This window comes from Camponotus floridanus, unplaced genomic scaffold, assembly GCF_003227725.1.
Source record: "Camponotus floridanus strain SB8 unplaced genomic scaffold, Cflo_v7.5 scaffold53, whole genome shotgun sequence".
Classification (NCBI taxonomy): Eukaryota; Metazoa; Arthropoda; class Insecta; order Hymenoptera; family Formicidae; genus Camponotus; species Camponotus floridanus.
In genome coordinates this window covers 419,217-446,579 of record NW_020229692.1, presented here as the reverse complement: position 1 = coordinate 446,579, position 27,363 = coordinate 419,217, and the positions used below count along the sequence as shown (strand labels likewise).

The following is a 27,363-nucleotide window of genomic DNA, read 5'->3' as shown; positions in this document are numbered from 1 at the left end:
AGCAGCTTTACCAAATTACAAGATTATAGTCTGACAAGCATGAAGGAAATAGCTCTTAAAGAGAGTGAGTGAGAGAGAGAGAGAGAGAGAGAGAGAGAGAGAGAGAGAGAGAGAAATATTGCAAAATACGATACCTTATAATCGTAAAATATCGCGTAATAAGGAAACTGTAGAACAGAAAAATCAAAAATGAAACATTTACGAAATATTATAATAATATCGGCAATATTTTCCCTTGATCCGGCTAACAAAATGTTGCGTCACGTCGCACATATTCGCATTACATCGGATTAAATCGATCGCGGTTTTTCGATAAAATGCAATCGTGCGGTGAAAATCGGTAGGAGACACACGCACAAAGTCGGAGAAAAATCTCGCACGTCGGCGATAACAATATTTCCCGCTTATCCCCCTTTTTTCGCCTCTTTCGATATACGAAGAATGTAGACGTAAGAAATATCCGGATCACACGATTTTACCCTCTCTCTCCCTCCGCATCGTTAGAATATTTTCTGCGATCGAAATCCTCCAACACGCAACGACGTGGAAATAGCTCGCATAAAGAAGTACAGAAAGCGCGAGCGCAAAACGCGAAAAATTCCTGCCACCTATATCAAGAGAGAAATCAATATATCGAGAGAAAGAGAGAGAAAAAAAAATACTGAATTTTCTACAAATAAAATGTTGATGAAGACATAACTTTTGTAAGCACCAACTCGATAAGCTTTAGCGATCGACAAATAACATTTCCATCTTACCGCGAGTCGGATTTGTACAGAGCTTGAACCATCATCGCTTACTGCTAAGCGGCTCTATGGAAAGGATCTAATTTGCATTATTGACACAAAATCCTGTCACGGCGCGGATGAGGTTCCACACGTCTGAGAATATAACCGGCGGCGTCGAAGCCGTCGGCTCTTTCAGAGTCGCTTATCCCTCGAAATCCCGCGGGAATCCGCATAAAGGCAGAAGCTGCCGCCGCCACCGCCGCGTCACGTAGGAAAAAGGACACGTGGAGAAAACGTTCGCGAAAGGACGACGTTCTCCTTTGATGCGGATGCAGTATCGTTGGCGACGGTCCAAGAGGAGGCAACGACCGCCCGCAGAGCAGGCGACCTGATAATCGGGTCGTTGCGGAATTGATATACACGCGCGCGGATCGTAAATCACGGATTTGATTCACGGCCAAGATTCCAGCGGATAAAGGAGAAGCACACGGCTGTTCGAGTGCGGCGATAAATTCGACGGTTACATCGCATATGAATATCCTCTTTTTCTCTTCCTCTCTCTTTCTCTCTTCCTTCCCGTGATTCCCATCTCTCCGAATTTCCCCAGAATCCTCTCATTTCCCATGCGCTAAGGGACAGGTCGGAGATGCCAGGTCTTTTATGGCCGATCGAATTACAGTCCGCCCCGCCGCGTTTTATATAATCCCTGGAGATCAAAGTGAAACAAGTACGCCAATTAATTTGACAGTTTATACGGCCATCGCACGTAGACGCGTCATGTATACGAAATGATGTACTTTCGCGTGAGAGAAATTAATTGCACATTTAAATTGCAACTGTCTTTAGAAGCAAATTAATTCCGCCTCGAGCAATTTTATTGTATTTAAATTTGTTTTGTATTTAAATAACTCTCATTCATTTTTCATTGAAGTGTTATATTTAGATATATTTGAATGTTATGTTATAAATGTATTATTAAAGTTGATAGATATAAGTTTAGAGAGTAAAAAAAGAGTAAAAGAATATTTTTTTGCTAATTTGTTGCATTTTGTTTCATAAAAAAATACGATGTGTGTGTGTGTGTGTGTGTGTGTGTGTGTGTGTGTGTGTGTGTGTGTGTGTGTGTATATATACATATATATATATACAGGGTGTTCCAGTTATCTTCCGTCATCTTCTAAAGACAGATTCCTGGGATCATCCGAAGACGATTTTTCCTCAATGAAAATGTCGAGGCACTAATAATTTTCGAATTATAAGTGATTGGAAATAAGAGGTTTTTCGTAAACTAAACTTTGTAGAAATAAAATATTAACAAAACCACATTCCTCGATTAATTTTAAATAGAGTTTACTTTAGTTGAGTTTTAATTTAAGACTTAATTGCAAAGATATATGATGACAAAAATCGGGAACATGCAAAAAATGATGGCCTTCATTGACATTTTCGCTGAGGAAAAATCGTCTTCAAATGATCCCAGGAATCTGTCTTTGAAAGATGACGGAAGATAACTGGGACACCCTGTATATATATTTCAATAAATATATTACTGATACGATGTATTGCATGTTTCGGTGTCATGCTGGGCAAAAATTGTGGCAGTCTAAAATTACAAATATATTATCGCAAATAACAACTATGTTTTAATGCGAAAGAAATAGGGTTTTACAATTTTTGATCGATAATTCTTCCGTATAGAAAAATGATTAGATGGTGATTCTCATCGCATCTATATCCTTCTGCGCCACGTTCAAATTTTATGAGATATCCAAGTTTCTTGGCAAAAAATTTTCGAACCAGTAACAGCTCATTCCTTGCAAATTTTTCGAACTAGTAGCAGCTCATTCCTTGCACATTTTTTATAAACTATCATTAACGTGCAAAAACTCGCGCGAGCGAGCTTTTAATCATTTAATCATATATCGCGTTTTTGAAATACATTAATAATAGCTTAATAATACATGTTAATACGATGCATGCATTATCTGCTAATTTATCGATGATATTTTTTTATAACGCACATGCTGTTTTCATGTAGTTGTTAATTTTCTCATTTATGCGACTCATATATTATACATTATACCACCGTAAGAGGAGAACGGCATTAATGTAATAAATTTATTTGTGCTCACCGAAAACTCGATATTCGCAGTGATATTCGCATCGTGAAAAATACACGGCTAACTAATCTACTACGAATTTTGTCTTTTTGCAAACGGATGACAGCAATTTTAGCGTTAGCTATGCTGCTTCGTAGCCGGCGACCGAAACGAGAATAAATAATACAATGAAGTGTGCACACGGAGTGACGCGCCATCATGTTCGTCGTAATGTGTTCATGTTTCCAACGTGAAATATTATGAATGATAAGGGTATATGTGCATTGTACGCGCGCCGAGGAAGAAGAGCTCGAGATTTATGACACTGAGATATATTCGCTTTTCATTTAAATAATATTTTTATTCTCGTACATACATCGTAGTAGAGAATGTCTCTGTGTTGTCTTTTAATATACTTTTCCGAGGTTTATCACCGTTATAGAGAGTTATTAATATCCCGGATATGGATATCATCGCGCGTGCATTACGTTATTAATAATATTATTAATAATATTGAGACGACTGTCTATGATTTAACGAGAGAATATTTAATTTTCAATAGTTAGGAAATAATACACTTCTCGCTCATTGAGAAAACGAATGCATTCGATGCGGTAATCGTATGTATGGTTGTTTAATGAACCGATGCGGGCAATATCTGCTATCCCAAATACGAGCAGGCAGCGGCGCAGGCAAAGGTAAATGATCTGCCCAACACATTCCCCTCTCTCCCATTCTACGTATAATTTACCAGCACAAAAGGGATGACGATGATGGCGATAAACTCACAACAGTTATTTCGGAATATCTTGGAAGCAAAATAAAGCAAGTTTAATCGAATGTAAAAAAAAATACGTTTACGAAGAAAAAGAGGAAGAAAGAAATCTCCTCCGCTATGTAATGCCGGCTAATTTGAATTCCACCTCGGTACTAGCTATCAACTCTGCCGCCTCACTTGTTCTTGAAGAGGAGAGTCGGGCTGCAATTAATTAGAAACTCGGCCACGCCAATGGTCGTTGGGATGACAAAGTGCAGCGGAGTGCAAAGTACGCGACGTTGCATTTTCAATGTGTAGATCGAAGTGCGTGCATCAAATTCAGGTTCGTGATTTCTTAAGGATGTTCCGATATCCGATAGTACTCTTCGCCATTTCATTTTAGAGATTATTCAAAGTTTTCCGACTACTCGATAATATTAATTCCTTCCTCTCGTCTACATGCTTTTTAATTCTGATTTTATCTTTCTTCTCTCATAAAAATAAGTTGCCAATGTCAACTAACGATAAAACGAATGCGATTTAATTAAAATAAACTACGCTATAAATTCAAAACCTTTGTTTATCTTCAATCTGGCCATCATTATCTATGTATCATCATTAAATCCAGTGATTGATTACATCGTAACGTTTAAGCAATGTTTTCAGAAGCTCTTAAGCATGACGCATAAGATGCATTTAAAGCAGTAATCAAAGGATGAACAAGATGTAATATAAGATCATGATTGGCAGGCTGATTAGAATGGTGGACAAGATGTAATGTAGGTCATAGGATATAATAGCGTAGCTATGAACGGGGCGTACGAATATCGGCTGCACTCCGCTGGATTAACTCTTATATCATTCCGGAACAGGGTACGTTGGCTATTATTGCGCCAATTAATAATGTCGGCGGTCTCGTTACACCGATTCCTGTCGCGTTTCACGTTATTGAGAAAAGACATGGTTTCTAAATAGTATTTTAAAATCCAGATGATCCATTATTCGTAATTACTATGTGTAAGCACTATACATATTGTTCTTTTTCGATCGATTGAGTAATTTAGAATAGAATCTTATTTGACGTAAAATCGAGACGCTAGATTATCCATTATTTGTCGTAATGTTTCTCTTTCTTACATTCATATTATTAGATATTCTGTTGTTTTTCAGATTATACGTTTATTTAAAAAATTTAAATGTTTTTCTAGTCTTGCCGAAATTGTATAATTTTCGATTTAAGGAATGCTCCTCTTTATATATATTAATTCTCCGCTTTATTACTTTATGTTTTTCGATCGATCGAGTAAATTAGGATAGAATCTTATTTGATGTAAAATCGAGACGCTAGATTACCTATTATTTGTCGTAATGTTTCTCTTTCTTACATTCATATTATTAGATTCATTATATTCTGTTGTTTTACAGATTATATGCTTATTTAAAAAATTAAAATGTTTTTCTAGTCTTGCCGAAATTGTACAATTTTCGTTTTAAGGGATGCTCCTCTTTATATATATATTAATTCTTCGCTTTATTAAATCTCCGTTTTTCATAATTCACTCTGAGAGATCTACAGCTCGAAAAACATATGTAATAAACAGTACATCCTATATATGCACATACGGACACACATAGGACACGCAAGTGTCAGATGATGCTCTCTCTCTTCGTTTCGTTTTCAGCAGGTCACCGTATTTTTTTGGAGACAAAATCGTGTCTATGGCATTATGCCAAAACAACTTTGCAGGTTACCCAGGAGATTGTGTACGCGCCTAGGGTGGCAATGCATCATCCTAACGGATGTCCTGAGCTTCGTCCGCGTCTTTGCCGTGCCTTCCCGTCCTTTTCGACTTCCTTTTTCCATCGAAGGAAACCGGCAGGAAGATACTATTCGACTCAACCTCGTGCAGCTTGTAATCCCCTGCCCTTCCTAGCAGAAGTTAAGCAAATAAAGTAAACTTTATGATGGTCGGACGATATTTATGACCCGTCTGAAGCGTCTCTCTTGCGCCACAACATTGTGCCGGATACGCATTGTTGTGTCCCCATATCGTGTGGGGAGAGGTGACACTTGCAAGAAAAATGCACGCGACTTCTCTGCTCGGGCTTTGTATGTCGCTAAGAAAAATATATATCGATACAAATTTACTCGCTACGCAACAATAGTCAAGATAAACGTAACTCTTTTATCTATTCTAAATTATCAAATTACTCTCAAATGCAATATAAAAAATGGTAGTGTTTATTAAAATATTTTTATCGTTTCTTCTGAAGTATTGTTTAAAAGTTTGTTTACGATTATATGCGGATCTTATTTTTATACATTTTTAAATTTATAAATTCTTATACGTCTCTTCATTTTTCTCCACCGACACATTTCAGTTAAAGTCTTTACATTTGAATGCATTGGAAATTGTAGGCAAACATATGGGAGTCGAGGCACGTTTTGGTCATCGCGTATCGAGATTTCAAGACACGATAAAAGTATTTGATTTAAATTGCTTAAGATCGTTGACATTTCACTTATCAACAAGAAATTCAAAACTCTCATCATCCATTTACATACGTGCAACGAATTCTAATCAGTCTCACCAACTAACTCAGAATTAATAATATATATATGCTAATATATATGCTAATATGAATTAAAACATGAGCTATTTACTCGCATTATTTCCAAATCGAAAACAGATCGTATAAAAACTTAAAATTAAATATAAGTAAATGGAGATATAATATAGAAGGATACGATTTACGGAGGAATTTTTTCGCAAGATCTTTTTGCGCTATTTTCCGCACAATGTTGCACGCAAAGTATTCTTCTTATCAAAATTGCATGGATCTTGCGTGAAAGGATTGGAAACTCATAAAGTGAAGAAAATATCTTCTTGGAATTTTATCCGGAATCCAGGCGAGGTTTGATAAAATTTTTGGTTCATCCTAGTAATATCGGATCGATGCCGGAGCCGGACGTGAGCAAGACTCCGCTTTAAAGAGCTTCTCGGCAGAGAGTAAATCGTCTCTGATCGGAGTGGGATGTCGGGAGATCGCACGTACTCTACCTTGCTAAGGAAGTGGAGCGCATATATCTTACGGAAAGAAAATATTTTCATCTCGTGAGAGTAAGAAAGGATCAAGGCATCAGATCAAGGAAACAGTTTTTTTACGGCTTGTCGATTAATGACACAATCTCATTTGTGCTGCTTCATGTTTCAGACGAAGGACTAAAACTAAAATGATCGACATTTTACGCCGACAAGTCGAATCGCATCGGACTTGCTAAATTCAGTTTCCATTAACATGATATCCTCTTTCGCGCGTTGCTATGTAAATTCCCCCTTAATAAACACGATAGATATTCTTGTGTAAAACAGCGAAATGAGTTCTATCGAGTTAAGTAAATTTAATTTACGATAAAACATTCAATTTATTATAACGGAAGCTTTCATGACGCATTACTTTAATTAAAATGTAACAGAAGGAAAATTTTGCTCTTTAGAGAGAATAATATACACTCTGCTAACTACAATTAACTATTACAATAAATTTATCTCCGATATTATATGCCATGTGGTATACGACAGAAGTGATGTTTATATCGAGAACATGAACAAATACACACAAATTACATAATGCCTTCGTATTGGTGCACTTTGATAGTATACGAGACATCGAGTTTTGATATACTTTGATCTACATTGATCCCAGTCAAATTGATGCTATAAAGACGGTCAATAATGACTATAACGATATTCGCTGCAATCGATTCGTTAGCAAATATTGTAATTAAATAACAGAGACCAGCATCATCGCAACAATTGTATTTCTTCGTTTTATGTAGTTCAAAAATAAATAAATAATATAGATTAATAATTAGTAATTATAAAGTAATAAATAATAATTAGTAATTACAAAGTAATAAATAATAATTAGTAATTATAAAGTAATAGACAGTAATTAATAATTATAAAGTAGAGAGAGATAGGGAAGGGGGACATTTATATTTGCGCTGCAAGATAAAAATGTTTTTACTCATCTTGATAGTTATTCGCAGTACAGCATACCCATTTACATTGTGCTAGGTTGTTTTCGTCATGAACAATTCGCAAACTTTGGTTAGCCGATACATTTATGCATTTACTTGCGAATAAAGTCGGGAATATAGAGAAAAGAATAAAGTCACGAGTAAAGTCATTTGATGGCTAAACGGACAAACTTCGCGGCCGCGATATTTCCTCGTCGAATTTTTACAGCTTCTTGCGCAATATCTATTTTCCCGGAAAACTTTCCGGGCAGCTTCTGAATTCGAGCAACGAGCAGCGCGTCTGAACGTACGTGTCTGCTATCACTGCAGAAATACACATTGTGCAAACTCGAGAGCGATATATACGGCCGCGGATAGATATACGACGACAAAAGGAGCATTAAGAATGACAGAATGCAGCAGCAGAATAGCCGCGGATTTCATTACGTTAAGAACGTTGTCCCACAGGGCGGAATATGAAAGTTTCCGCAACGAAACGACGCGGACGGGATGCGACGCGACGTGGCGGCCGGGTCTGTAATAACCGAATCTAAATCCCGACTAGTCGCTCTTCCGCATTAATCAGGAGAATTTCATTCGTGCGTCTGGAAGTGCCGGATTGTCGGAAAAAGAAGAGAGTCGATGGCCAGCTGCGAGTGGCAAGTTTCAAAAAGCGGAAGATCGCGCCTCCCGATTTTCCGCAGGGCTACTTGCGAGACGAAATTTCAACCGCGATCATTATACGTCGCACCTCGTTATACTTAACGTCGGTGCGGTCGAACGACGAACTTTGAACCCGCTACGAATTTGGTACCGGACATTAACGCGATTAGTCGACTTTCGCGAGGGATGGTAGACCACGAGAAAGGGAGAGGGAGAGACGCGTGGGGGAGGTAATGGCAAAATATAATAGCGCCGCGCGCCGACAAGATAACCGCGGTCACTTTAACCTGCAAACTTCAAAGTACATTACACCGCCATTATCGTTCCTCTCCGTTTCTCCCGCATCGTAGCAGAAAGAAGCGACGGGGAGGGGGATGGGAAGGAGAGGACTAAAATGATTTACGTTTCGACTTCTGCGTTAGCCGGGGGGGGTCTAAACGTGATCCTTTTCGGGAACGGGTATGCGCGAAACGAAATTGGTTTCCTCAGGACTTTCAACGATATTTCTTCGCTCAGGGACCTCGAAGCATCGTCTCTATCTTATTGTTAGTGTTCTGAACGACCCTTCTCAATGCGCCAGACGGCATACATCGTCCATGAGGACGGCAAAGCGCGGTCGGAGTTTCCCGAACAAAAGGAAGATTTTCTAGATGGAATATCATTTGATATTCGTCGCGTGGCATGTGTACGGAATTGAGTTATAGAACGATGTTATTCGGGAAAATGTATCTCTGGAGAAGAAATAAAAAATAATTACTGAAAATAGAGAATCATGTAAATACAGTTTGTACGAATTTTGTGAGAATTTTTCAAAATTTAAAATATTTTAATGGAAAAGAGAAAAACTTTCTCATCAGAGAGAAAAACAATAATAGTCGAGCTTAATTAACGAGATTGAATCTTTACAAAATATCTTATTACCGTTGTTATTTCACATTGTTTGGATATAAAATCTGCTAACAAATTGCATATGTGTGATCTACGATGGGTGATAGAAAAAACGCTGAGATTTTTTTGTGAAAGAGATATCCAATTTCGCGCGTAAATGCAGATGGAATACAAAAGCAATGTTTGTTTTCACGTGAGTCGGATATCGATCTATTGTCAGGTGAACAATATGGTTAGCGCGCACAGATGTCGAGTTTTGAAACCACGTAGCACACTCAATAGAATTTTTCTCTCAGCAGCTAAAGATTTCCGATTAGAATATATTTATGGAAACGATTAACGATGCAACGGCATCGACGAATGCGCGAGGGTGATAGAAAACGTGTGCGACAAAATCTCGAAAATCAATCACGCACGACGAATCCGTCGAGGGTTTAAAAGTATATATATGTTGAGATCGACAAGGCATCGTGATTGACAGTGAACACACTGTGTTGCGTTTTTTTCTAATTTTTTTTCAGGAGCAACGCGATTCTCTCTCGTAGATTTTACGGTTAAACTTTCAACTCCGAAAAAAGAAAACATGCGTTTTTACTAATAACAACCTTTAACTGTAAAATACGTAAAACAAATGGAATGAGTAACATTTATTATTTTTTTATTTTATTTAAAAAAGAAGAAATAAATATATTAAAATACGTCAAAATATAACACACATGCTATGTATATATTTTCATATAATTTTCATATAAAATTTTGTGCGATTTAATATATTTTCCAAGAATTTTTATTAGCTTTTATCATAAATTCCAGTTAAAATTTAGAAAGAAAAAGAGAGAATAGGAGCTTTTATAAGTTTATAAAGTCGTATAAGTTTGTAAAATAATTTTTTAATAAAATTTATATAATAAATTAAATGAAACCATATAAAATATTAATAGCAGATTTTTAAATAAATTGTTTCGTAGAAATCGATTCATTTTTTTCTTCTTTTTTTAATAAATGATGTTATCAAATTTATGAAAAAACGCAATTTTGCGCATAAGCATGAAACTGTGCATCGCTTAATTTTCGTAAAAATATAAATAACTACACAACGAAATAGTCTCTGCCGATGCTAAGAAGCTTTTAGTCTTCGAAAGGTTAAGATACTTAAAGACTCATTGGATATTCGACACGAGGTAACTTTTAACATGGAACTGGAATTACAATGAAGCATCGTGGTTATCTCATTTTAAAACCATAAAATACAACTTTCTTTGGATATTCATGGTTGACTGAAAATCAGTGTTGCGTACAAACATCTAATTAATTCGTTTATTTATTGATATTTATTAAAATTGATAATGAATTGATAGAGTCTCATTTTTTTATATCTCGACATCGATATGATATATAATATTGCATCGTGTTTAGCATATTTTCTAGAACGTTTCACTTTCTTGATTCGTTTATCTTCGAAATATGATTTCGAATTTCATATCTTTTCCTTGCAAAGAACACCGCAACTTATATTGACATTTTTCCAAATAAATGTACTGCTAGAGATACAAATAGAGCTATGTCACTCGCGAGCGACACGAGCTACGTCAATACATAACTTTTGCTTCCGAGTTTTTTGCCATTAAAATTTATGCCTCTCTAACGCACGGTATCCAATCAAGATAAAGTGTCGCGATACGCAAAAACATGTTATTCGAGCGAACGAGAAAGATCATCGAACATGTGTCGTTGTCTTCGACACGTAAATTCGAGACTCGTGCACGAGTCGCGATATTTCTAGGGTGCCATACGCGGTCGTGGTTGACGGGGAAAAGAGGAAGGCGCTTTTAACGACGTCATAAAGTACCCCGGGTACACCAGCATATATCCATAGCAATGGAAAAAAAAAGAAAATGATAAAAGCGGTTTTCCATGCAGCAGCGATATTCTTGCATCGTCGTAAGCGTCCCAGTTTTGTCAACGAGATCTATATTAAATATTCTAATGCTCGCGAATATACGCGACAAGAATTAGCCGAATCCTGATTAATAATGTTTACTATATTTTAGGCGCAATTCTTTTTCAAGAGCATTTTGCGCACAAATTTTCTATACATCTACATAAAATAATTTCTATATAAATAAAATAATAAACGCAGTTGTAGTTGATGAGCGTGATTGTAAGCAATTCGTTAGAGAGGCGAAACAATTCGTGAACTTGCAGTCGCTTCACTCACGACGTATGTATCAGACTAGAAGGATTAGACCCGGATCACTATCCGTTGTCGAACACTGTTCGACACTGCGCTCAAACGTTGCCTGTGGCTAATATCCAGGGTCGAAACACCGGAAACTGGCGCTGGTTGACCATTAGGCAGGCATACGCTGGGTCCCGCACTAGTGGAAAGCGGCCCTCGAGGGACCCATTGTATCGTTCCGGATGCATCGATATGGATTTCGTTCAATAAAGCTGAGGTGTACTCGATACAACACACACATCCACTGGATCAACGCGCGATGATAAAATTTTTCTTGAATTATGCAGTTAACCATACAAAGGAAAACAATAAAGGATTTCCTTCGACCGCGATTGAATTCTGTTCGTTGATTTCATCGCGTGTGCATACGAGGTAGCTGCAGGTTCAAGAGAAAACACCAGGCATTATAAATAAAGCGTTCAGTCGTTTAGTCGTTGTAACTGAACAATATGCTTTAATTACGGTCAGCTGATTGAAAAGTGAGAGATTAAAGTTTTTAATAAGCAACGTGACAAAACGCTTAAAGAACACGGCGACACTTCGCACGCGACATAAATTAAGCTGCAACGCGAGGTAAATATTATTACGAACTTTCTTGAGTAAAGCATGTTTTATAGAAATGTTATTAAACTTCTACTTGGCTTTACAGCCTGCCGTCTTCTCGATCGCAATCTAGCCTAGGACGGTGAAACAAGACGCGCGGAGGAATGAACTTTCAAAACTCAAGGCAGCAGAGGCTTGTAGCATTAAAGAGGAAGTTCCTCTGAAAAAAAATGTGCAAAACGAGGTATAAATCTGCCATTACGTCGGAAACTTCATTGAGTTCACAGTGTCTTCGTACTCTCGCTCGACGTGTCTGCCCTAATCGATTACATTTTATTAGTTAAAAAAAGTAAGTCGTATATGAAATGAGCAAGACGTCCCTTATTTTAGATATACCTATCAATATCGCGAGAGCGTTACATATCTTACAGATAAAATGTTTAATTTTGAGATGTTGAATTTATATATATTCGAGTGTATTATAAAAATATCTAAATTATGTCTGCATCAGATTCGATTTTTTTTACGTTTGTCTTCGTTAAAAAACAAGAGTGTGAAATATAATGATGTTTTTCATATTTATATTTATATATGTATAAATTTATTCCCTCTTTTTGTCGCGCGTTGATTAATTCATATTTATTCCCACGCTAGAATTCGCGAGGAGAACAAGCCAGAGTTATCCTAGCGCGATGCGTTTCGCGAGCGAAAATTCCACCCTCGTATTTATTCATCCGAGCATGCAAATACAAGAGCGGGTTGTCCCGGAAATATCGACGGGCCATAAATATCTTTCGCGATCTAAATCACAAATTAAATCCGCAAACAAATCTGCCGGCGAATTCTTGTTTCCGAAGTAGTAACTCCCGTCCTTTTCCATACGGCGCATGCGGTTACCATACATTTACAGAAATATCGCCGGCGAGGCTCTCCGACGGAGGCTTTTGCGGGATGAAACGCGGACTCCCTGTCAGCCGAACGGAAGGAATACCGACGTTTGTGCGCCGTCCACGTCGATCCCAAAAGGGAAAGTATGGAACGTCACAGGAAATGTCAAAATCGCGGACGCCGATGTGTCACTTCGTTTCGCTCGGATGTCCTTTCACGATTCGTCGAAGGGCTTTCAAATAATATTTTATACGAAGAAAAGAATACCGAAGAAAACACGAACGGACCGATATTGTCGATTCAAAAGAGAATACGTTAGAGAATTTATCTTCGAAAGATTCAAGACACGATCAGATTAATCGTCGTTGTTCCAATATATACACATGAAATTATAATATCTATCTGCATTCCGAATATCACTCAAGCGATAACAGAGCAGTTATAAAGTGCGCGAAGTTCGTTTAGTTTCGCTTACACAAGCTTCGACTTTAAATTCGTCGCAAGATCTGAACGACTGAAGTAAATGACCTCTGGGACCGTCTGCGTATTCGTGGAGCTGTATTCGCTCTCAAATATCACCGCGAGAATGTCCGTCGCGTATTCGCCGTTTGCGTGACGAGAGCACTCACGCACAATAGGTCTCGTGACGATATCCCACGTCGGACGGCGAACATTTAATTAAACCGACCCTTCTGCGAAAGCAAAAATGACGGACGACTGTGCATTCGCGCACGTACCGCGTCCTCCTCGCACAAGATGCAATTCCGCAAGAGTTCGCGGAATTTAAAAGATCCGAGGAGTTCGTCGCCGGCGCTGTCGCCGTTCAAACATGCCGCAGACATCTTTCTTCCGCGGTTGTCTCTAGAACGCCACCAGACACTCTTTCTCATTCGGCTATTTCATCTCCATTCCGTGTTTTCTCGCTTTTCATTACTCTGCCTCGCCCTCTTTCCTTCCCATCCTTTCTGCCATCCTTTTCCTCCTGCCTCTCGAATCCTCTACTTTCTTCAGGATTTTTCCGTCGCACCTCTCGTCCGCCCCGTAAGTTGCAGCTCAAGAAGATACAACGGAAGTTCCGATTTTCCTCTCTTTCGTTTTCGTGAAAAACGTTGAATATTCTGTTGGCATGACGCATATATTATTCGTCAGAAATTTACAGCGAGGAAAGGATCTGTTGGAGAAATGTCACCCGATTTCGATCTTAAATAATTCCGTTGTACCCAGGATCAACAATGCCGGGAATGTACAAATGTGTACGTCATGTGCCACAAAAGAAAACTAGATTTTTTTTCGCGACGTCAACTTACTATTTTGAGGTGTTTATTTTTTTTTCACGCAGAATAACGGGACGTAACAAATAAAATTATTTAACAAAAGCGTTCCGAAATTAGCAGCGACCGACCTATCGTTTCCAGAGTGGCATCCTCTCTTCAAAGAGATCCTGTTGAATTAAAGCCACCGAGAGACCATTGTAATCAGTCTTGACGCTCGAGCAGAAATAATTACGGTCCTCGTGAAATCCGGCGATTCAAATTTGCAAATCCCGGCCTCGTTGCTAGTGAAATTTGTCGGATTAACTTTACAAATTTATCCTCGCGTCTTTCCCTCCGCCTCTTATTCAGTTTCGTGAAAATCTCTAGCGACAAAGTCGATTATAACCCATACTCCTAAGCTTCCGTTAAAAGGCTTGGAACGAACCTTCACGTCTAAGGAGATTGTCTTATATAAATGATACTTTAGATACGTTTGCTAATAAATTTCATGTTTTAATTAATTAGTAATCAGACTGATCAGACTGATGTTTGATCAACGCGATATATCGTGGATATTTTGCAGACATGGAACATTTCGGTTCACCCTATACGCGCGTTAGAACATGCGTTTGCCGCTATCGATAGTCAATCCGTTTAGGGAACGCCGCATTTAAATAACACATTTTCCGTCCGGCACGTTGATAAATATTTAACTTACTCTAGCACGTTGCAAAATCGATCGGAAGTTTACAGGATGGGACCGACGATAGTGCGTTGTGACAGGAACAGAGAAACGGAATTGCTTTTGACGGATTAACTTTTTAAACCGGTCACAGGAGAGAGGAAGAGAGAGAGAAAGGGGTATTCTGATTGGTTGTTTGTTGAATAAACTCGTCGCGAATACGGGTTTCATTCGAGCGCGGTTCGATCTCCGGTACACTTTCGACAGATCCTGTCCTGCATTGTAGAGATTATTGTATTGTACGCAGTGCGGCGTCGTAATATACGTGAGAAAGATCAGGAACGATAAAACGAGAGAAAAAAATTTTCTAAAAAATCAATTCCAAATCTACCTCACAATATATTATTAATATAGTTTATTATCATTAACTTAGAGCTTGAAAGACTTTCAGAATAACTTTTTCTTACATATGTATAAATTATTCTAAAATTATTCTAAAATTCACAAGATTCTCAAATTAATGAATAAATTACATATATTATTTTTATTTTATTTTATATATTATTTTTCTCGTCGCGCACGTTGATCATGAGATGAGAGATGTATAAGTCTTTTAAGTTACACGCATATTAACCACTTACGGAACAAAACACGAAAATACTGTATAAAAAAAAGAGAGAGCGAAATATATATATATATATATATATATATATATATATATATATGCATGTATGTATATCCCATTTTCGTGCGTAAATATACAACATGGAAGGGAATATTTCGCAAGGTACAAAGTGCATCGACGAACTTGCGCTGTTTGCCGATTTTCGAGCTAGAATCGACGTCCGATCAGCGATTTGCATATCCGACGAATATCGGCTCCTCCGGATTGCGCGCTTGTGGCAAACCGACAAACACGGGATTAGTTCCAGACTATGCCGTCGCACGTACATATATATTTGTATTAGTCAACCGCGAGATATTGAAGCGTGAATAACGAGACCCAATTCGCGAAGGATGTCGCCGTGGCAAGATGCGGAAGGAGATTTAATCGTGGCTTGTTAAACCGACGACAGTTTCCACTAACACCCTAATTCAATCCGATGATTAGATAAAATTGAATGAATATCGTTATTATCTCTCCTTCCTTTACATCAATACTCTTAGAGCACTCATCCTATCTAAGACAGTGTTGGAATTTATTGGAAGAAATTAGAAGAAATAATTATAAGAATTATAGTTCAAATGATATTCTCTTTAATGATAGTTTTCAAATAACACAAAAATAAAAGAATATTTATGTATAATCTGATTTTAATATGTAATTGGTATTAAATCTCGAAATTATTATAAAGATAATTTGTATTAAAAAGTGAATATTTTTATAATTTATAATGCTATCGAAATGTGTGATAAATATTATTGTGTAACTATATTCTAAGAAATATTTTTCCCGAAATATGGAACAAATATTTAATACACACATGTGCATAAAATGCATATATAAAATAGAGAATATATATTTATCTACGAATATATAGATGCCGGAGCATAAATTGGTAATTCGAGAAACGCATCGAATTAACGCAACAAATGTCATAAACAGACTATTCGATTAAACACGGATGTATAGTCTGGCGGAATCACTCGGCGCTATAATGAAGCAAGCTCTATTAACACCTCGCAATTAGTTTAATTCACGTATATGTGTACGTACATACTCCCATACATTCCCTGCGCCGGAAAATCTTCTAACGTACGAGTTTAACGAACGACATAGGTGAAGGAATAATGCGCTAACACAATATCATGAATATTACATCAGTAAACAATGCTCTCAACGCGATAAATCATCTTCAAATCTGTTCCGTTGACGATGCGATTTTACACAATTTAATTTTCCCTCTCCTAGAATCTCTCTCGTTGTCACATTATTATTTACGTTCTTATTATTATCACAACCGTAAATTTTATCGTCGACCTGTCTTTATCACATCGATCCGTCAATCCCATAATTAGAACAAGATAAAAGACAGGCTCGGCTCTTTCCTCTTTTTTCTCGCTTTTATCAAGTGGCTGACCCGCCGACCTCGATCGCGAGGGCGGACAAAAGAGACCGAGGGTGATTTTTTTTATGTCCCGCTCGTTTTTCACGCCCGCTCCGTAATATCGCCCGTCAACTTTACCAAACTCGCCCCCGACTGCGATATCTCTCTGCCCTGCCCCCTGCTCTGCCGGTGCCACGCCGCTCTTCCCTTTTTGTTCTCGTCTCTCCCCGCCATCTAAAACCCCGTACCATACGCTTTTTTTTATCGCGTGCGCTAGCAATTTATTTGGCCGATCGTTCTTTCGAGAGTTGGCCATAAAAGTCGTTACACTGGCCAATCGTGTCCATCGAACACGTTTTGTTCGTTCAATCGCAGGCGTGACGAGACTACTGGATAATGTCCGGTGGAGAAAAATGACAAGAGAAAGCGTTTTCTTTTTTTCTTCTTCCGATCCTTGACCTTACGTTCTTTTTGTGCCGAAAGAATATCGATGACAGTATTTTTCATAAATGCCAATGATTTTCCTAAACGATTATTTCGTTTTATTACTGACAAATGGCGGTGTCAGTGAACGTCATTGATGTACTTTTTAATTTTATCAAACATGGAAAAAGTTTGGATTTATCTTTACCTTGTTTATTTATGTTTCAGAAAAATTCTCTAAGTTTCTAACATTTAATTTTATCAAACATGGAAAAAGTTTGGATTTATCTTTACTTTGTTTATTTATGTTTCAGAAAAATTCTCTAAGTTTCTAACATTTGGAAAAAATATTCTCTCGAAATAACATTAACTGTACCACATAAGAAAGTAATCATGAACGTTATTCCCCTGACAAAATCGACGTGTATTTATGATACAAAAATTGCAAATAACCTGCAACATTAACTCCGAAAAAGTATAGATAAAAGTACGTTTCTCCAATTCACTAGTAAATTCTTATAAAAACTTTTTCATGCGACATATCCAATGCTGGCGAGAGATGTACTTAGTTCGTGGTAAAAAAAATAAATACCCCATGAGGGGAGCCAAAGCGTCGACTGCGCGCGCTCTCGATGTTGCCCCATGAAAATGCTTCCAGTTTGCCAACGGCTTTTCTTCCGCCGTAACAATGCCACGACATTCATATAAACCACGAAAACAAAGGACGACGGTTTCTTTCTTACTCACGCTCCGTCTGTTTTCTCGTTACATTGTTCAGAGAATTCGCTTAACTTTCGACGCGGGCCGCTTGCTCCGAGGAGCGATATAGCTGCATGCGCAGTCGCAGTTTCATTATGCTTGCGGTGCAACAGTTTTATGTTCGAAAATATAACACCTTTTTCTTCTTCTGACATGATGCCGCAAATAAAACGCCGTAAATACCGCGTAAATGTAGCATGGTGGCGACGAAGTGAAAACGCACGTAAAGCTCCGTGGAATTAGCGAACGCGTATTATCGATCGCTCGATAGACGAGGTTCGCTCTTAATCTGATTATTAAATAGTTAAGATAAATGCGATTAAATTTATTGCCCTAATTAGGAGAAAAATGCCTAATATGCTTTACACGGGAATTATTTCTCCGATACGTAATTATAAAATAAATTGAAAATAAGATCTATATTATGTATATCCAATTAAAGTTAGAGAACAAACGGTTGCGTGTACAATGTGTACAATCCAAACAGTTTTCATTAATTTCCTCATAATTATGTTTCCTTAATTTAGAGCATTTCGAAATTTCTCATACAGAAAATTATTATATTAATATTAAATTATCTTTTTATACGTAATGTTTTACCTCTTTTATACAAATTATTATTTACATGTTGAGTTACGACGTAATAAGGTTTAAAAGATATTTTAGATTCATCACAGACAGAGTTTTATATTGCTCGTTATATTTTCAATTTATTATATTTTTATTTTAACGCGTATGAAATAACGCATACTTATAATATTATTTCAGGATTGTTGTTAGGAGCGCTCTTTCTTCTCTCTTATAACATTGGAACACAAGATATAAAGTTACCTATTTGTCGAATGACGATAATAGCATTAGAAAGACAAAACTTTCCCGATTTGAAAAGCACGATAACTATTACTCCAGGACTATACTTAGATAATTGAGGCGTTTCACGTTTTAATTTACATCGAGAGATATCCTGTTTCTCATTTCACAGCAATTGCCAGCAGTTTCAGTAACTCGATGTTTTGCACATGCAAACACTATTTAGAGTGAACCGTCGCGTCGAAAGAAAAATTCTTCTCTCACGTGCTTCGTCCTCGTTTACGTTACCTTTCTTTTGATGTTCTCGTTACACGTGTGTCATGTACGCTAATTATCGTCGAGAAAATCAACGCCCTTTCGCTTGTTATCCAGATGTCAAGAATTGCTCTCCAACACTACTGTATTTTCGCACAATCGGTAAATCGTCGACTCGAGTCTCGAGATTCAAAGATGTGGTCCTCCTGTCGAAAACAACCGCAATAGCAAACTTCGGAAAGAATTTTCCGCACATGCAGATTCACTCGCGGAAATCGGATGATATTTTTTTGCATGTAAACTTTCGTTACGTTAAAATCAATTATGAATCAATTGACGCTTTTTAATCGCTTAAACGTTTCATTATTATGCAAATCTAATTTAAGAATATCGTATCGACAATTTTACGCATCGATTTCAATTAAGGAAGCGTGAGTTCTTGGCAGCAACACAAGTTTACGCAAAAAAATACCCACGTAAAGAGATCGAGTTACATATCCGCTCATTAATCACGTTTCACAAAATTCACATATAATTTTCTTCACTGATTAAATACACAAAGTACAGCACGATAGAGCCTCTCTAACGCACACAATGATCGTCGTTCGAAACAGGAGGTCGAACGAGACGTTTCATCAAAGCTGAGAGATCTTAACTAGGAATTCTCTGCTCGCTCGAGCATTCCTGCTATCCGATCTGTGCCGTAAAGCTCGGTACACGTCGAATTACTGCTCTTGGCTCTTGTCGTCGTTCAAAAATTCTCCTTTTGATTTTACGACGCGACCGGTAAATCGTGTGTGTACAAAAAAAAAATGCACCAAAGGAGGAAGAAACTTCAGCAACGCGTTAAATAAAAGCATGAAAAACGTCAAAACTACACTAGAGTAGGTCGCTTATCTTTCATATGTACGTCGAAAAATCGATTTTCTTTTTTTTCAAGCGCGAAATCACCGTCGACGAAACAAGTAGAGTCCCTCGCGAGTCCGAGGCGCACCGAGATAAGTAGAAAAAGTCAACGCCGATGTCCGGCTGTCGTTGTGGCGCGCGGCGAGCCACTGACTGCCTCCGCCAATTCCACGCCTCTCCCTGTCCCCACCCCCACCCCCGTTGTACGCCACCACCTACACATCTATCCCTACCACCTAGACTACCCTCTCAACGCACCCTTTCCTCTCAACGACCGCCGGCGCAAACGCCACGACCCTCCTCATCCCTCTTTGCGCGGAGGATTCGAGGCCACCGTTTCGGTTGTACTCCCAACTCGCCCGAGATGCAGTTTCGCTCCTCCTTTTGCCGAGGGCCCAGCCTACGGGTCTTTTTTCCACTTCTGATGGCTTTACGCTCGTCTCAATCTTGTCTTATAATTTAGACCTTAATCTCGAAAGAGAGCCTTCCCTCGAGATTACGCGTGTTTTATTAATTGGTTATCAAGAAGCAGGCTAATCAGTTAATTAGTAATTATCCGATTAAAGAAAGAGTAAAAATTTCTACATAATTTCGTATTTATATAGAATAATTTGATGCTATGAGAAAACTTATCTCTACCGATGGCAATTTGATTTCCTAAATTTGCTTGTTACGACATATAGTGCATTTATCATACGTGACCGATGATATAGAATTTTCATTAACCTGACACCCCACTATAAAAAATCATGTTTAAAAATATTGTATAATTAGTATAATTAATTTATTGCTACTTGCAAACGTGGTGCTAGCTTGTATACAAGACTATAAAGTACATTAATGCAATTAATTGGTATTATAATTTTGGTCTTAAAATGTTCCTCAAATTAACTGTGTTCTCAACATACAGAATATGAAATTTATTGTTCCTCGTTTAACTTAGTTTATTCTTGTGCGTCAGTTAGCATTGCTACACTGATTTTTCCAAATTAAATGATTGTAAAAATAATAATAAGTTCGATATTTTAAGAGCAATTAATTTGGAAAACATTTTAAGACCAAAATTATTACAGCAATCAACTGCATTCATATGTTTTATATATAATAGACAGTTTAACCATCATAGATTTGTTTTATTTTTTTTCTAAGTCTGGTGAGAAAAAATTTGAAAATAGTGATTTTGAGAGCAATTTTGAGAGCAGTTAATTCAAAAACCAATTTTATAACAAACTGATATTGTTAGCTTTTTAATTTGGTTTTTTCTTTCGATGATTTTTCTTTTATATTTTGTAGTATTTCATGTTGATGAGTTTATAAAAATTAAATATTTTCGAAATCTGCAGTATCTTTGAACAATTAATTAACAACAAATTTTAGTATTTGTTTTTTATTTACAGCTTTAAGTGTGTTTCAGAAGTAGAGATAGCGTAATGGCAGTACCTGCAGCTTTAATTATCATTTTCCTGCTAATGGATAGAAGTAATAAATACGCGCTTAGAGCAATAAATTAGCAACAAAGTACTTAGCATTTAATTATGTAGTAATCTATCTGAACTTGAATTTTCGTGGTAGATTAATAAGAATGATATTGAATATAACTATATATAGATAAACGTAAATTTATACTTGTCGTATTTATGTTTGTATAATAAATTAACAAACTCCGTAATTATATATTATATTTTTATATCCTTAATTCTATAACCGTCACTCTCCAAAAAACATACTCGCAAATAATCCATTTGTCGCATTACAATCATTTAGCTGCGATCGCAAATTATACTACTCTTACATAGCCCATTTTCGTACTTAATAAAACGTATAAATATTAAAATATTATTATTTTGTAAAAAATATTAGAAAAATTTTTGAAACATTAATAATAACGTCTTTGATGTTTGTCATAAATAATTATTGGAATGCGACTAATCTAAATTTTTAACTATATTTAACTATATTTACGATATATAATATTGAAGTAAAAATGCAAGACAGTTGACATTACAAGCAAGTTCTTTTCAAGCTTATTACCCGTTTATTTCACGATTGACTATTTTTTGCGAAAAAAGTCAACAGACAGTCAATTTTTCGAGGGGGACATTTAAGTACATTTTAAAAAGTTGCTACAGGATAGCTTTGCATTCTTGTATAATTCTTCGATGCAATCGTTTATGTTTTTCATAAACAACATATTTTAAGTATCCTCACAGATAAAAGTCTTTTTCAAAATGTTCATTCAGAATTTGAGAATTGTTTAGATTATTTAGAAATTCTTTAGATTATTTAGAAATATTGTTTAGAAAACAATGGGAAACATTTTGAATATTTATTATAATAAATGACTAATAAATAAATTCTACTCTAAATTGTATCTTTGTATGTAAAACTTTTGATACCTAAAACTTCCAAATACAATTTTTCAAAAAATATTCACTTAAATAAAAAAAAGAAAGAGAATTGTACACAGAATCAAAAGATCTTTAAAATGATATATCACTTGATTCTTATTGCCATTTATTTAAGATAGCATTTTTCGCAAAAAAAAATAGTCAATCATGAAATAAACGGATGGAAAGTTTTGAAATGAACACTGCATATACAAAATGTATCAGAGCGACTGTAACAGCAGTTTCTTGAGGAATCTAAGCATTTTAGAGAAAAATGTTTCATAAAAAAGTTATAGGGCTTAAAATAATTTATTTAATGATTATATTAGTTTGACTTTGAACAGAACTGTCAAGATTATATAAAAAATACTTTGAATTTTTTAAATGGAAACCCCCATTTTTTATCGTTATATGACATATTCTTGTAGCTTACCTCGAGAGCTTTCCAAAACACTATAATAAAATATTTTTCTCTTAAGTAATTTTTGAGTATGAGGCTTGAAATCGTTTCTTAATTTTACATAAATCATAAAATATCTAGCAAGATATTCATTTTTCGATTATCTTATCTTAATACTTTTATGTAAAAAATAATGAGAGGAATCGATTGCTGTAAAGGAAACACATAGTTGTCTCGAAGAAAAAATATGTAATTTGCAATTAACAATTACATATTTTTTCTTCAAAACAACTATGTGTTTTCTTTATATCAATTCATTCCTCTCATTATTTTGTACATAAAAGTATTAAGGTAAAATAATTGAAAAATGAATATTTTACAAGATGTTTTACGGTTTATGTAAAATTAAGAAATAATTTAAAGCCTCCTAACTCGGAAAGTACTTAATGAAAACTAACTTGATTGTAGTTTTAGGGCTACAAGAATATGCAATAAAAAATAGAGTCCCATTTAAAAAATTCTAGGTGAGACTTTGCTCTGATCTTGGCGACGCCACCCAAGGTTAAACTCATAACGTCAGTAAATAGACCTTTGGAAATCCTACAACTTTTATCTGAAACATTTTTTTCTGAAATTTTTAGTTTTCAAGATATTCCACCGTTCCGGTACTTTTTATACACCCTATATAAATATATACAGAGTGTCCCAGTTATCTTCCGTCATTTTTCAAAGACAGATTCCTGGGATCATTTGAAGACGATTTTTCCTCAGCAAAAATGTCAATGAAGGTCATTATTTTTTGCATGTTCCCGATTTTTGTCATCATATATCTTTGCAAGTAAATCTTAAATTAAAACTCAACTAAAGTAAACTCTATTTAAAATTAATCAAAGAATGTGATTTTATTTCTACAAAGCTTAGTTTACAGAAAACCCCTTATTTCCAATAACTTATAATTCGAAAATTATTAATGCCTCGACATTTTCGTTGAGGAAAAATCGTTTTCAGATGATCCCAGGAATCTGTCTTTGAAAGATGACGGAAGATAACTGGGACACCCTGTATGTATATATATATATATATATATATATATATATATATATATATATATATATATATACAGGGTCTACCAAAAGTGTGGAAACCCCTAAATATCTCGGAAAATATACGTTTTACAGAAAAGTGTTTCCAACAAAAGTTGTAGGGTTTAAGAAGATCTATATACTGATTCTATCAGTTTGACCTTGGATGGCGTCGTCAAGGTCAGGTCAAGGTCACATTGACTTTTTTAAATGACACCCCCTACATTTGATTGCATATTCTTATAGCTTAATTCAAGAGCTTTCCAAAACACTATAATAATGTTCATTTTTATTAAGTACTTTGCGAGTTATGAGGATTGAAATAATTTCTTAATTTTACATAAACCATAAAATATCTAGTAAACCATTCATTTTTCGATTATCTTACCTTCATACTTTTATGTACAAAATAATGAAAGGAATCAATTGGTGTAAAGAAAACATACAGTTGTTTTTAAGAAAAAATATGGAATTGTTAATTGCAAATTACATATTTTTTCTTAGAAACAACTATGTGTTTTCTTTACACCAATTGATTCCTCTCATTAATTTGTACATAAAAGTATGAAGGTAAGATAATCGAAAAATGAATGGTTTACTAGATATTTTATGGTTTATGTAAAATTAAGAAATTATTTCAATCCTCATAACTCGCAAAGTACTTAATAAAAATGAACATTATTATAGTGTTTTGGAAAGCTCTTGAATTAAGCTATAAGAATATGCAATCAAATGTAGGGGGTGTCATTTAAAAAAGTCAATGTGACCTTGACCTGACCTTGACGACGCCATCCAAGGTCAAACTGATAGAATCAGTATATAGATCTTCTTAAACCCTACAACTTTTGTTGGAAACACTTTTCTGTAAAACGTATATTTTCCGAGATATTTAGGGGTTTCCACACTTTTGGTAGACCCTGTATATATATATATAGATGTATGTATGTATATATACATCGTATTTTTTAAAAATTTACATAAATGCATTACATTTACAGCGTACATTTACTTTTAAATCTTTTTTAAGCTTACATTGACAGTAATACATGTTCTTAGATTTTATATAGCGGTTCCTATAGAATCTGTAGAATAAGAACAGATTTATTATCAAATTTCCAATAAATACAGGTCCGAAAACAGCTGGTACTGGACAACTTGGCAGTAATGTTTGAGCTAAGTAAATTATCTGTATGGTAAATTGCACCTGTTTGAATAGAAATCAGAGTTTATTAAATAATTCATTACACACGTAAAATTTTCACATGCCATCTTAATTGTATTTTTATTTAAAGATGTACGTACGTGTATATAAATATATATAAATATATATATTTATACAGATTTACATATTCACGAAACGATACAAATGTTTCGTGAATATCTCGATAACAAATCAATAAACATTTTATGTTAACTTGCCATTTGTAGGATAGTTATGGATGGTTTTATCGGATTAATGACTTTCCGTACAGTCGGTCCAAATGTCGCGAGCAAATAGTAAGTGTACATTATAACATGTACAAAGCAATTAAGCAAGGTGATAAAAGTCGTCATTCCACCAGCGACATACTTTGTGTAAATCCAGCTAAACACACAATTGGACACGTGATGATATACGTGTAAAAACGAGATCTGATTGTATTTTTTTCTGAGAACATATATGCCTGTTTCGATAAGATCAGCCAGCTTCAAGAGCGATATCCACCACATAGTCGTAGCCAACTAAAAAAATTCGTACGATTTGTTAAATGTTTATGATTCATTTATAATGTATACATAATTTATAAGTAGATGTGTGTGAAATTCACACATACGTAATAGTTTTTCATTATTCAATTACGGATTTTACACATACGTAATAGCTTTTAATATTATACGATTAATTTAGTATATCATTATGACTATGACAAAAAAAATCAGCAAAATCACATAAAAATTTTTTTAAACGGATAATGTAATTTATTATTGAAACTGTAAATAAACTAATAAAATGTATGATTAAACATATTATAGTTGTTGACTTTAAACGTTTGTTAAATTTTTAAAGAAGAGATAAATAATTAGCAACATACTCTATAAGGATCAGGCTTGTAAGAATAATCAACCGGCACACAAGTTAATGGTATTTTCGTAAACCAACCCGCGGCAATGTGTTCGTACACTAACCATGCATTTGCAATTATTTGAAAAATATTATAGAATTTCATAAAAGTTCTTAGCGAATATGGTGGCCGATTCTTCATGTATCGAGGTCCGCATCGTAAGACAAAATATACATAAGCAATTAACAGAAACGGTATTTGATACATAGAATTCATTAATAACCAATTGTTTGTTCTTTGATCTGAAAACTCAAATACAGATTTATAATGTGCAGTTATTAGGTGATATATTGAGAATATTATTAAATAAAATCTATTCAGTGAAGAAATATTTTTCGCTTTTTTAATTCTAAACTCAATCTAAGTCATTTTGATGTAAAATAATAGCTCTAATATTATTGCTAATATGTAAATTATATTTTTTGAGAAATATGTAATTTGCTATTTTAATAACATTTTATATTTCTCAAGAACAACAATGATGAAAGAGGAAATGATTATTATTCTGATCAATGTATATTTATACTCACCGGCAATTTCTGTCCAGTAATAGTGGAATGTATTTATCAAAGTCATCATGACACACAAATCTACTATTGTAGCGTGACAATGCACTCAATAATCGATTATCACTGCAATTTTTCGAAATATTTTAAACCAATCGAATCTTTAACAACAGTGATATATTCGATTTTATTAAAAAAATGAACTCTATATATTTATACCACTTTATTTATACCGTTTACTTTGTATCATTATATTCATTTATTATGCATTTTATATGCAATGAAATCGTGAAGCCGAATATATCGAATGTCCAAAAAGTTCGTGTCCATTTTTTATTTTAATGTTAATTGTTGATTACAATTCATTATTAATAACAATTTTATTTTATTCGCAAAAAACATACAATCTACTTAAATGCGTAATTGTATTATTTATATATATTAAGATAATATTAGTATTAGCACAATTGCATTATCATAATCATTAATTTAAAAAAATTTTTTAAATTGTAATTAAATTTGAATCAATTGTCGTCAAAAAAATAAAAATATTTTCATTTCTTCAAATTGTTATTACTTTTTATATAATTTTCATGAAAGATATAAAAAGCAATAATAGTTTCGTGTAAAAAAAATTTTTTATATTTTTATTAAAAAAAATATGTTATTTTTAAATTTACTAACGAAATATCCATTGTAGTTTGCGAAACTACCAGTACACTGCATATATGCAGGAATTCAATATTTTAAAACATGCAGATGAAAACATTCAACAATGCCGAATCAATCTTTATTCAACTTTTAACATTTAACCTTATTCAAATAAGCAATTTATTGTCATACTTTTCTGAAGAATTGTAAATACTTAATGTTTATTTTATTCAAGTCATTTGACTTGACGTCAAATAACAAAATAAATAT

General features: G+C 35.1%; 1 protein-coding gene and 1 long non-coding RNA gene across 2 annotated transcripts in view; both read right to left on the bottom strand.

Annotated features, from left to right (window-relative positions):
- Positions 1-20,152, bottom strand: part of LOC112639252 — a 77,075-nt gene extending 56,923 nt beyond the window's left edge. Inside the window, exons 1-2 of the long non-coding RNA XR_003123395.1 lie at positions 19,536-20,152; positions 19,093-19,265 (exon numbers count right to left, since the gene is read on the bottom strand). This is a non-coding gene — a long non-coding RNA (uncharacterized LOC112639252). The remainder of the gene's footprint in view (positions 1-19,092; positions 19,266-19,535) is intronic.
- A 4,655-nt stretch (positions 20,153-24,807) lies between these two features.
- Positions 24,808-26,546, bottom strand: LOC105257385 (elongation of very long chain fatty acids protein AAEL008004). The gene is made up of 4 exons (XM_020029342.2): positions 26,467-26,546; positions 25,907-26,178; positions 25,254-25,556; positions 24,808-25,038 (listed from the first exon to the last, which is right to left on the bottom strand). The coding sequence occupies exons 1-4, from the start codon at positions 26,513-26,515 to the stop codon at positions 24,808-24,810; spliced, it is 855 nt and encodes a 284-aa protein (XP_019884901.2). The 5' UTR covers positions 26,516-26,546.
- Between the last annotated feature and the right edge of the window lie 817 nt (positions 26,547-27,363).